The sequence below is a fragment of the Tursiops truncatus genome, chromosome 7 (assembly GCF_011762595.2).
Source record: "Tursiops truncatus isolate mTurTru1 chromosome 7, mTurTru1.mat.Y, whole genome shotgun sequence".
NCBI lineage: Eukaryota > Metazoa > Chordata > Mammalia > Artiodactyla > Delphinidae > Tursiops > Tursiops truncatus.
In genome coordinates, this window is record NC_047040.1 from 69,514,788 (window position 1) to 69,527,674 (window position 12,887).

The 12,887-nt window shown below is 45.2% G+C and overlaps 1 protein-coding gene across 6 annotated transcripts in view; it reads left to right on the forward strand.

Annotated features, from left to right (window-relative positions):
* The window catches only part of DPP4 (dipeptidyl peptidase 4), a 77,432-nt gene that overhangs the window by 34,686 nt on the left and 29,859 nt on the right, over positions 1–12,887 (forward strand). For all 6 annotated transcript variants that reach the window (XR_012333107.1, XM_019923175.3, XM_019923174.3 and 3 more), the window contains 4 exons: positions 889–1,049; positions 2,486–2,598; positions 9,712–9,847; positions 11,901–11,945. Coding sequence is in view for 5 of the 6 variants with exons in the window: in XM_019923175.3 (XP_019778734.1) it covers positions 889–1,049; positions 2,486–2,598; positions 9,712–9,847; positions 11,901–11,945 (455 nt within the window). In the remaining variant the exon portion in view is untranslated. The remainder of the gene's footprint in view (positions 1–888; positions 1,050–2,485; positions 2,599–9,711; positions 9,848–11,900; positions 11,946–12,887) is intronic.

Sequence of the window (12,887 nt, forward strand, 5' to 3'; positions counted from 1 at the left end):
CTTTCCTCTCGCAGCACAACATGAAATGTGTGGATTAACTCAAAGGATTAGGAGGCTCCATCAAGTCTACTTGAATCCTCTATTCCCAGTTGGTGAAAGAGGTTTTGGCATTTTAAGAGGCAGAGATGGGAAGTCCCATGAATGGACTCCATAATAAACATAGGAAGGAGCTACCTTTGCCAGAAATTGGGAACAAGTGCAACATTGTTCAAGAAAGAAAACCCTTTCCTTTCCTTTTGCTTCCATCTTACCGTCTTCCCTCACCCATCAGCTGATAGACCAGAGGAGGGTGTTAATCCAAGGGAGTCTTCAGTTTCTAGACTAGGCAAAGGAGATGTTTCTTGGTAGGGGTCTCATGGAGCTCCCTTCCATTCAAAATCCATCATTCTCAAGGCTTTTGTGCCAAGAGTAGTAAACTCTGGGCACCATATTGGTTCGATAGCCTGGAGCCACCCACCACCCACCAGTACCCTGCGGGCTCAGTACAAACTGAGCCCACTTGGGGAGCGTATGCTGGCATGGTGACTGTTTGAAAAATTAGAAAGGAGAATCAGCCCCTTGTGTGAAATTTACTTTTAGTATGTTTTGTGGCATAAATTTAGAGGATTGTAAGATAAGGGAAAAAATGTAGAGTTTATATTAAATATTGTGTGCTAAGATATTCAAAAATGGTCCAACGGGTTACTTATTTTTACAATCCAGCTCTATCCTTGAGGATTTTATTTTTATTCGTTTGTATTACTCTGATTTTGGAAGCCCAGCAAATGCAAAGTGGTTCATTAGTTGAACTCTACTGTAATTACTAAAGCTAATGAGAACAATATTTTGAATGCCAAAGCCAATTTATCAGCTACTTCTTGTAACAGAACAATTTCTGTCTTTTTTCAGAGGAAGTCTTCAGTACTTACTCCGCTCTGTGGTGGTCTCCAAACGGCACTTTTTTAGCATATGCCCAATTTAACGATACAGAAGTCCCACTGATTGAATACTCCTTCTACTCTGATGAGTCACTGCAGTACCCAAAGACCATGCAGATTCCTTATCCAAAGGTCTGTGCTCCGTTTACATAGTGGTTCCGTGATTTGATGGGAAGAGAATGGTTTCATTTAATCCTTTCCTGCTAATGAAAATATTGTCAGTCTCTCTTCAACAGCTTGTGTGATTACTCTTGCTGAAGTCAACAGCATGTGGCAATTTTAAAGTATTTTTATTATCCCAGGAAAGAGTGTGATTTAAGGTTTTGTAATTTCTCCAAAAACTTTGAAGAATGACAAGCCGAAAAAGATGGGGGAAATGCTTTTGAAAGAAGTAGGGGGAATGAAAATGTTTGAAAGGAGGAAAAGAGAGGCTGTGACTGAATGACAAGCTCATCTCATTTGTAGACGTTGGATCGTGCCCTAGATAAAGTTGAAGAGCGGGGTTATATACCAGGTTGTATTACTAACTGATACAGGACGAGTTTTAGTAGTTCTATTATAGATTTGGCACTAATGTAAATTTCACCCATCCTACATTTGGAATAATAGTGTCATGTCTTGGTTTTCAAGACTGTTTCCCCCTCTGGGATGCATGTTTATGAACACTGAAGAGCCTTATTAAGCAGTATAAGCCAAGGAAGAGGGAGGTTTAGGAGGGAACCAGGATTCTTCACTTCACTAGTGTCATAATAACAATGGCCACAGTATCATCTATAGGAAAATCTAATAGCAAAGTGTTTTTGCTGTAAGCAATTTGGGAGAAGGGATTTTTATTTTTACCGACTCCCTCAATTTGCTTTATGAAGAGCTGCCATTTTAGGGAGACAGAGGAAGTTAAAAGAAAAAAAATCAGAGACTAAATATGGAGATGTATTTTCAGTGGAATGTTATTTTTTGAAGAGTGCAACTGGCAAAGAAATACCATAGAGTGTTCTCACTAAAAATATCATATTATTTCTAACTAATTTGTCAATTGAAAATCTATGTGTATATATAAAACGATTTTATAGATTTCTGTCATAATATTGATTGTAAAACTCCAAAGTACTGAACCTGAATTTGGAGTGGAAGTGAAGGCTTCCTAATTAGCATTTTGGCTCTCGGCTCAGGTAAACTAATTTTCCTGGGGGATTGTGTCTTTGCCTGAACCCAGGGTATTCTTCCTAGTGGTCAGCCATCGGTCTTCTTGTCTTCGGGAGTCAGGGTATATTTACAAATTAAAAGAATTGATTTTAACAAGTTTATCCTTTTTTGCTCAAAGTGCATAAATTATGAGCATTCATTACTTAAACGGGAGTCATATATATATTTCTGCCTGAACATGAGAAGGTTGCATTTCATGACTCTCCCTTATGTTCATTTTATCTGTATTAAATTGTTTGAAAGTGTCTGATTGTTTATAATTTTATGGCCATAATGCAGACATTTTTGTACAGCTCTAAACTTGTGTGATGTTGTTATGTATATATCTTTTGTCAATACCAATTCTGTGATTGTTTTTTTCCTAGGCAGGAGCTGTGAACCCAACTGTAAATTTCTTTGTTGTAAATACCAACACTCTCAGCCCAGACATCAATGCAACTTCCCAACAAATCATTCCTCCTGCTTCTGTGTTAATAGGGTAAGATTCTTGACCCAAATGCTTGTGTTGTAAACAGTTCCACAGCTCCCAGGGAGAACACTTTCAAAATGAATGGCAGAATCAATGGCAGTATCTCATGGTGTCACCTGGCCCTGCCCGTCATTCATTCTTCCATTCAACCACTCTGTTGGGCTGCACTTGCCCAGCTTTAAGACCAAAGAAAGAACCCAGAGTCAGCAACAAAGACATCAGTGGTTTAATGGGTGCGGGAGCTTACACATCTGAAGCAAGGTCCTGGAGTGACACCGCACAGTGTGCTGCTGTGGACAGTGGGCAGGACAAGGCAGCAGGCTTCGCTCCCAGGGGGAAGAGGAGATTGCCAGTTACAGGGAGGATTACATCAGGTTGGCTCATTATTTACCAAGGAAACCAGCGGAGAGGCACGCCCCTCACCTCCCTTTGTTAAGAATAGCCACTGGCTGGAGCCTGGGGCAAGTATGTAGGAAGGTTACTCAGGGGAGCAGGGGATGTACAGAGAGCAAGAGAACAGCCATCTTGGGGGGCCTGACCATACACACTCTGCTGAGTTCCAACTTCATGGCTTCATGCCGGGCATGGTTCCAGGGGTGAGGTTGCAGAATGAATAGAGCAGCCAGAGCCTCTGGTGTCCTGGAGCCTCCACTCAAGTAGGGGAGGCAGACAGCCACCAGGTAAACAAATAAAGTTACGTGAGATGTTGTGAAGACGATCAAAGGAGGGCAGCCGTGATGCTGATGGTTGGGGGGAGGCCAGGGAAGGTCTCTCTAATAAGAGGCCTGTGAGCAGTGATGTGAAGGAAGAGGGGAAGATCTAGCCACATGGAGAGCTGGGGGAGCAGTATCCGGGCAGAGGAAGAGCGGGTGCAAAGCCCCTGCAGAGGGAGCGTGCTTGGTGCAGTGGAGGCCCTGCGAGGAGGCCACAGAGTCTGGAGCGTCTGAGTGGAGAGGGGAGTGATGGGAGGAAGGTCAGATCACACGGGGCTTTGCGGGGCCTGGTAAGACCTAGAGTAATTCAGGGAAACCGTGGACTAATTTTAGGCACCCCCGCGACACCGATGTACCTCCAGACGTCCTTTGCTTGCATGATCCTTGGTGGTTTGAAACTCTCAGCCCCTCCTTTATCTTCCTGTAAACACCAAACTACATGAAACTTTTGGCCATCAGGTTGCTCTCTCTTCTTTTCCATTACTTGTGTTGGTTTTATCATTGCTTCTAAATGATGACTAGCCTCTGTTGAGCACTCTCTGTGTGCCAGACACACGGCATCACGTGCTTTATCTTATTAGCCTTTAAGTAACTCTTTCCAGCAACTATTATTATATGGCTCTTTTACAGATAAGAAAATGAGGCCTAGAGGTTAAGAAAATGACCCGGTAGGGGGCTGTATTCAAATCTTTCTGACTTGAAAGAAGGAGCTCATAAGCACTCTTCTTCGAGGTGCCTCTCTCTCCCGCTGTGTGAATTCAGCTGGTGCCCTCAGATGCCTGAAGTTATCATCAGAGCCATATGGAAGCATTTTCCTTCTCAGTGTTGCATTTACTACGTCAGGCATGCTGGAGGCTTTGCTCTGTGGTTATTAATTCATTTACTTTCTCAGAAGTATCTATATTAACCTGTTTATTCCTAGGGAAAATTAATTATCAGTCAACTAAAAAGTATTTCTTTTGGTTCTAAAATCTGCTCTTTGGTCCCGTCCAGCCATCTCTTCCATCAACATTGATTAAGCACCCGCTATTTACACTCATAGATGTCCTGTAGGGCTGAGTCTCCCTTCTGGCACTTATGATGGGGTGGGGGATATAAAACGTGTCAATAAATGACTCCCAAAGCGCCTATGACAGAGGCATAAACAAAAGGCTGGAGGCATTCTGAGGAGGGGGAGATGGGTTTTCTGTGACCCCAGGGATCAAAGAAAGCATCCCGGAGGATGAGTGAATTGGACAGGGCACGGTGGGGCGGGGGGTGGGGGGAGGACTGCAGTGGAAGGATCACCGAGTGTGCACAAGCTCGGGGCTGCCCAGGGAAGAGAAGCAAGCCCTGCGTGCCCTCTTGGTATACGCCCAACATCTGTCCGAAGGGAGGATGAGCCGTGAGCTCCCACGCTGAAAGATTTTAGATCTGGAAGGGGCTTTGGACCTTACAAATGTTTTTAAGGAGCAAGAAACCTTTGTGCAAGTGAGATACAACAGAGGTGGGGTGCCAGTAAGCCAATGGCAGATGGCTGCTCAGGTTCTAGGCCCAGCCCCTGTGCCTTCTCCTTCCCCCAGGCGTCTCACAATCGACAGAACCTACCGGGGTTCCGGAGCACACTGAGAACACCTCTGTGAGACACAGATGAGAGATCTGAGGCTCAGAGAAGTAGACCCATTTGCTTAAGATCACACAGCAACTTAGCATGGGAGCTTGGGAGTAGGACAGAGGCCCACACTTGCTGGGCCAGAGTAATAGAATAGTCGAATTAAAGTGTATTGGGTGCTTCCTATGTTGGGGACTGTGCCTGGTGCTCTGCTCACGTTGTCTCATTTATTACCCACATGCTGCCTATGGTGTCATTTTCACGGCCATTTCACAGATGAAGAGATGGCATCTTTCCCACTTAGAAATCACTTTCCAAGGCACAGTTGTGAATTTCGGAGCTCAGGAAACTTAAGCAGTTTAAGGACTTATTTTTCCCCCTATATGAATGAATCCTTAAGTCTTTGTTCTTTGCAGTTCTTTACGCCACACTCATGGTGAGGGTTGCTTTACTCACTGTGGGTATTTTCTGGGGAACGTATTTCACCAAAGAAGCATTTCTGGAAATGCTACAGGAATGTGCTGTGTATGAAACTGCAAACCCAGCTCTGGTCTCTGTTAGCACCAGTACAGCTGCAGCTTTGCTAAAACCAGGCCTGAGGGCCCCTCTGGAGAAAAATGTTCTCGTACACGGCGGTGCTTCGTTTTCTAGCCTCATGCAGAGATCAGCAGGGCCAAGTTAATGCGGGCAAGTTATGCCTCTTCGGCTGCCCAGCACCTTCTGCTCTGTCCCGTAGTAATTCACTCGCTCCTGGAGCCAGGCCTTCCTCTGCCCGCGCACCCATCACTAATTTTCTCCTTAGGCCTCATCCTTTCATCACAGAGCATCCAGCAGCTGAAATCCTACAGGAAGATGAGGCTCTCCCCACACATGCACACGTTTTCCAAGGGTTGTTTTAGGAAAGTGGACTCCAAATAGCCTTCTTCTTTTCAAAGGGACCTAGTGGAAAGGGGCAGGTGAGGTGGGAAGAAAACCCTTTAACATGATTAGTGGGTCTCCTGGTACTAAATAACTTTATCTACTAAGAGCCAAGAATTATGCTTTAGGTTCAGCAATCAGCCATATAAAAGTAACTTTTCCCCATTTGAAAACATTGAGCGATGGAATTTGGGAAGTCTGCCAGGAAACTCACATGCATCTGGCATCTTCCCTGCCCATTTCTAGATCAAAGGTTCATGAACCTGTATCCTCCACTACCTTTGTCACTCTCCACAGCCCGAGGTGTACTCTGCACCCTGTGAGGGCTCCATAAAGGCGGTTCACCAGTGGAGCGGGCTCTAAATTTTGAATTCTTATATAAACACGCTCCTCTTCAATCAGTTTCTCTTTACGATTTGGAATTGAGGGGAGACAGAATGAGAGGGCATAACCCAGCCTGGAGCTGCGATCACACCAGGCCAGGATGTCAGTGAGTCATGAAAAAGATATAAGGAAACCAAGAGCTTAATTGTAGTTTTTACTGGAAGTTTTAAGTCCCCACTTAAGACCAGAAAAATCCAACAAGCAGGATCGTCAAGTATACTTTCCACAACATGCCAATTTTATTCTGTAAAAACAGAGAGGCACATACTGAATAGACTGGTTAGAGTGGTTGGGGGAGGGGTGGAAGAGGAACCAGGGACCATACGAGGCAGCCTGGCCTTCCCTTGAGACACTGACTGCCTTTCCCAGGTTAGGCACAGTGATTCAACAAGCTCTTCTAACTTCTGGAACAGGATTAGTCCAAGAGGAATACGATTGATTTTAATACTAAAGCAATGAAGTAATTTCTCTACATAAGGAGAGTTCACACCATGTGGAGTCTGCTCTGGGCCAGGAACTCATCTAAGTGCTGACATAAAGCTCATGATCACCTTATGCGGGAAGAATGTTAGAGTTCGTGTTTTGCAGACAAGTAAACAGAAGTGTAGAGAGGTTAGGTGACTCGTTCAAGGTCACACACTGGACAGGGTTGGAATCAGGATTCAAAATAAGCAGTTGGCTTCAGATTTCCTCCTCCCAGTCGTTCCCTCTGTAGAACCTCCACCCATCCCTCCGGTAAACATTCCTGGTTAGCTTCACCCTCTTAATTCTTTTCAGGATAAAGCTCCTCACTCTGTGAAATCTATTTATTCCTCGAGAGTGCATATAGACGGAATAACTGAATTTTATAAAGCAAATCATATTTGAATGCGCTGGGAGAGACTTGTGCTTGAGAGTCATATGACACAGCGTATCCCTTTGTAAACTGGCTGCTGCCTTGCAAAGAGTAGGCATGTAATAAAGGCCTGTTGTGTGATATTAATTCCCCTAATTTGTGTAAATGTTTCTTTGGGTATATTAAAGGTACTTAAAATAAGGTACCTATTACTACCTGGAAAGAAAACCACTACTAAGAGCAACTGCATACGGTGGAGTGATTAATTCAATGAACCACCCAGGGAAGAGGGCATCCTGCCGACGCTGGCCGCAGACTCCATGCTACCCTTTTTCCCCCTAGAGACAGGTACATAAAACAATAAGAACTACTGGTATAGAACAGGGCTTAGCACCCCTGGGCCTGCCGGCCAAATCCTGCCCCCACCTATTTTTAGATGGTCCCCCAGGTAAGAACGGTTTTGACCTTTGTGCATGGTTGGGAAGAAGAATCATCAGAAGAATAATACTGCATGACAGGTGAAATTTACATGAACTTCAAATCTCAGCATCTCGTTGGCACGCAGTCACACTCATACGTTACGCACTGTCTCTGGCTGCTTTGGTGCTGCCAAGGCAGTCGAGTAGCTGCGACAGAGAGCATGTAGCCCGCAAAGCTGGAACTATTTACTGGCTGGCCCTCTTCTGAAAAATTGTTCTGACCCCAGGTCTAGAGAGTTCATTTCAAAACCTTTTGTTTTCTATCTTGCGTTTCATTCTTCCATTCCCTTTGCAAGTATTTATCCCCTACCCCCCGGGATGACTGGTTTGCCTTTCCATTTTCTCACTTAACGCCTCTGCCTTGGGCTCAGTATCGGGCAGTTAGACTAGATGAGGCGCCCTTGCTCCTGGGCCGGTGAAGCAGCATTCACCCTCTCAGACTCCGCAGCCTGGCGGTTCGTGAAAAGCACCATGGGACCCGTGATAGCGGTGTAGAAGGAGGGGGTCTTCAAGAAAGCCTCACGGGCGGGGGATATTTGAGTAAATCCTGAAGAAGTTAAAGCATGACAGTCATTTCAGACGGAAGGGCAGGTTGACAAAGGGAGGCATGTGGAAAACCTCATAGGGTGTTCAGGGGACACCAGTCGTGCAGACTGGACAGTGTACAGTTCTTAATAAGCAAGAGAAAGGACTGAAATGGAGAGGAGTCCCTGTTTGTGTGAAGGTGGTGCTTTGCTGCTCGGTGAGGGGTTTTGGTCTTCTTTCAGTACCTGTAGCGGAGACAGCCTGGAGGCCCGGGTACCCCTGGGCGTATTAACACAGTAACTGTCCTGCCCCGCAAAGGGAGATAGTGAAGTGGTGAGGGGCTTAAAGTGCTTTATCCAGCACCTGATCCATCCTAAGCGCTCAAGAAATATTTGTTGTTTCATTTAGTGTCTGTGAAGGGAGTGGGGACAGGAAGGGATCTGTGAATTCTGAGGAAGGACAGAGCTACTTAGGTCCCGAGGATGGGACAGGACTTCCCCTTCTGTTCAGTGCTACATTCCACAGAATTTTCGTGAGCACCTGCTTTGTGCCAGGTAGTCTGCTAGGCCCTGGAGATACCCTGTGAACCAGACAGCTGTGGCCCAGCCTCAGAGAGTTTGCAGTCAAGAAGGAGAGCATTGACAAGAGGAGGGGTGGGCACGGCCCGTGAATGAAAGAGCGAAGGAGCATGTTAGGGTGAACGGATAGGGTCAGATGGGAAGGGGTGGAACGAAAAATTTCCTTTGGAATTCTTCTGACCAAAGGGAGCAAGGTTTTGATCACACACTGGACAGGAATGATTTAAGAAGAGTCAAACAAAAATCGCACTAGGGTGTGGGGAGCAAATAAAATAAAATAAATTATCCAGAGCAAATATTTAGGGAGGCTAGCAGAAAGGTAAATTAGGAATTCCATGCATCTCACTCATCTCTCAAAATGCAGTTCCAAACACTGTTAAAGGTTTTTGTTGGAGGAGGCTGTACTGCTCGAGATATCTCTATTTATATAAATTTATGTTAAAATACCAAAAGTTTCCTTAATTTCTTCACACGATTTATATTTTGACACTTGAGAAAAGATTTGTAGGATATAATTATTTGGTTTTCAAACTTTGCAGAGATGTGAGTCCATTTTTTCCCCTTTGAAAATGAAGTTGAGAAAAGGGTCAACTGTAGTTTCTCCCTAGTAGGAAGGATGTTTTAGAGAAACATATCAAATTACCAGAAAAGAATAAAATCTCAACCAGTGTCCCTGGATTCCCTGTCATGGTCCCTCTAGACAGCAGAAAAGAGATGGGAAAATATCACCCCTGACACCCTGGCACCACCAAAGGCCAGTTGTGGACTTGCAAAGCCATGGTGAGGCATGGTGTGAGGCATGAGGCATGTATGTTACACCTCTGTGGGATGTTAGCTGTTGTTCTTCCTGTCAGATATATTTGCATTTCCATTCAAAATTAAATTACACTTTAAGCTTTAAGAAAGGGTAAAATACTATGGTGTTAAATGGCTTCAACAACTATTTACAATTGTATTCCTATTAAGATTGATTGCATTGAGCAGAATGTCTATTTGTACCAAGGTCTGGAAATAGTTATTCTCCTTCTCCCCTCCCTCCCTTTCCTCCTTGCCTCCCCTCCCTCCATCCCTCCATCCTTCCTTCCCTCCCTTCTTTCAGGGATTACTACTTGTGTGATGTGACATGGGTGACCGAAGAAAGGATTTCTTTGCAGTGGATCCGGAGGATTCAGAACTATTCAGTGATGGATATCTGTGACTACAATGAGACCACCGGAAGATGGATTTCCTCAGCGGTAAAGTTGAATCAGGATGTTCTGTTTCCAAAGCTACATGTGATCTGAGGGCTGTAGGAAAACAGGGAGAGTGTTATCAGGAAATACAGCTTGAATTTCTATTCTTTCTCTGTGTCTGACCCTGAGGCAGTGAGTAAATCTTGAGTGACTTTTAGATAACTTGATATTACCCGGTGGTACGTCTAGTTCATCTGCTCTCACTAGTCATACTGTTTTAGTTATGGAGACTATCACTTGGGAAAAGGGTGGTGGTGATTGGAAAGCCAGAAAATAGAATTTGATGTCAAAATTCACAAAGTCCGAGAAAGCCAGGGGCTGCAAGGTCAAGGAAGCGTGTTTCAGGAAATGGGGAGTGACTCGCTGAGTAGCAAAATAAATATCTAGAGGCCACAAATCTATTACCACACTGTGACTATCTTTCAGCAGTAAACAGCTTTAGAAAGTAAATAGATAACTTCCAGGCTGAGAGGGTGGCAACATTAAGGCAAAAGCAAGTGTTAATCCAACCTTGAAGTGCTGGGGGCGTTTCCAGCCCAGAGACCTCAAGGTATAGGTCGTGGATCAAAATTAAAGCCCCATTGGGACCAACAGCCTCAGGAGGGGTAGAGCCTGGGGGAGGCTTGCTGGCATATGTCAAGGACAGCTCTACAAGCCCTTTTCTGGTAATGGGCTCTGTGGCCACACGCCTCTTCTCCCTGCTCCACCCTGGTTGGGCACACGGCAGATTCTTGCCTCAGAAATCCTTCCCTCCGCTGCCTGCCCCTGTATCTTGATGCACTCATTCATTACTTATATAGCAATCATCGAATACCTATTTTGTTCCAAGTTCTGTGCATAGCTCTGGAGGGGAAAAAAAAAAAAATTAGGCAGCATGCCTGTCCCTAAAATGTTTATTTTCTGGTAGGGAAGACTGTTATGAAAATCAATAATAATAGTTACCATTTCTTGAACACTCACAATAGCCAGACACTGTGGAGGTAAGCTCAGTAGGGTCAAGGAGCTTGCTTAGCTCACAGCGACAGCCAGAATCCAAAGTAAAACACCAGGCTCTTTGCTTCCTGCCAATTAGATCATCTCAATAGCACCATAATGTGCTCTAAAAGTGTATAAGCAAGGTACAAAGGAAATGTAGGACAAAAGAAGATAATCAACCTGCCTGGGGGGAGGCAGAAGGGGATGGGAGATGACATGGAGGAGACTAGAGCAGCCTGGGGTAAGTTGTCATATTCGGGGCAGCATGAAGGCAAGTGGACCCTATGAGCAGAGGCTGTGCAAAGGCATCTGGGGTGAAGAGCTTGGAGCCTGCAGGGTCTGGGGGTACACAGGACTAGGGGTTGAGGCGGAGGCACGATGATGAGAGCTGAGGTTTGAGGTATATGCTAAGGCCCAGGCACCATTCTGAGGAGCTTGACCTTACCTTGTAAGACACTCAGAGCTATTTCAAGGTTTTAAGTAGGAAAGAAATACAATGAGATAGAACTATCTGTTGCCTGATGAGGTCAGCTGTGGGTTGAGCAGGGTGGAGGGCAGACTGGAAGGAGAGCAGAGCAGCAGCATCTCCAACCAGGAGGTCAGGGCCATGGACCTGGGAAACCCGACAGGACACAAACTAAGGCAATAATGGTAGAGAAGAACAAGAGAAGTCAAAGGACTAGAAGACAGGGGCTGAGGGGGTTCGTGTGAGAAGAGCAGGGGTCTGGAGTGATTCCCAGGTCTCTGGCTTGGGTGAATGGTGCCACTAACCCAGAGAAGAACGAAGGAGTAAGAACAAGCTGGTGGGGATAAGGGAAAGATACTTCTGTACTTGCTGAATTGAAAATGTGGAGGAGCCTGCAGGACGGCTTACGAGGTACACATCCAGGACAGAGCTCTAGGCAAGAGAGGTAAATGTTCTAATGTAGCTATGTAAAAGGTACTATCATACATACAAATATGTGAATGGAGATAGCTTTCCTTTATTTTATTACAAGTACAATCTTGCTTATATTGCCACAAATTGCAGCTAAAGCGTAGAATTCATATCTCATTTCTCTCTGTATTTTTCCCTCCCTAGGAACAGCAGCACACTGAAATAAGTACCACTGGCTGGGTTGGAAGAGTAAGTTGTAAGAGTTATGGGGTTCTCTGTCGTATGGATCAGACACTCAGAGCTATTTAATATGCAGATATACCAAACGAGGCCTCTATGTTATTTGCTATTAATAGAGACAGCAGTTGACCTTTTATAACGTAATATTTTAATGTCCCCGGTAGAGATGTCTTTTTATAGAGAATATACAACATGCTTGGTTGGAAAAAGTAAAAGGACAAGTGAAAATTCAAGAGAAGAGCAGATAAAACAAAAGACATATTCTAGGCAAATTCTAGCTCCTGGAAAGTTGAAAAGCAACCGTTGCTGAAAGGCAGCCAAGATACCAGTTGTCTTCGTTGACCTCACGTTCGATGTTAGGCGCTTCGGCGGCAGAAAACATGGTTTCCGCCCTCAGCCTCTGCACAAACGCAGGGGACAGGACTTCCCCCGGCAGGGACGCAGTGGCACTCACACCACACCCGCTATGCACCTCTCTCTGGAGGAATCATACACACGTGGGTTCACACTTTACTATACCCTGGATGCAGAACTTTCTCCAAGGAAGCACGTGACCCTCCGTGACTTCCCATGCCTCACGCTACACCTTGTGCAGACTTATACCAGCCACGTTGCTACAAGCCCGTGGAGTGAAGCAAACCGACGAAGGCATTGCAGCCATCATGGCACCTCGTGTGAAAGAGGAAGAATGAATCGCCCCTAATTTGTATGACCACTTCTATTAAGCCCCTTTAAGAGGGAAACAAAGTGACATAAAAAAACGTAAGGATTTCTCGTCTCCCAGAACACAGAGGTGCAGCCCCCTGGTCCAGAAATGCGACCCCTTCCAGCTGGGCTCGGAGCCCCCTAGCATTCACACGTCCTTTTTGTTCAGGCATTGATTGGGCAGAGGGGAGAGGTTTGCCAACATGAAAAGTGGTTTCCTCCATGGCAAGAGACATGCTACACTTC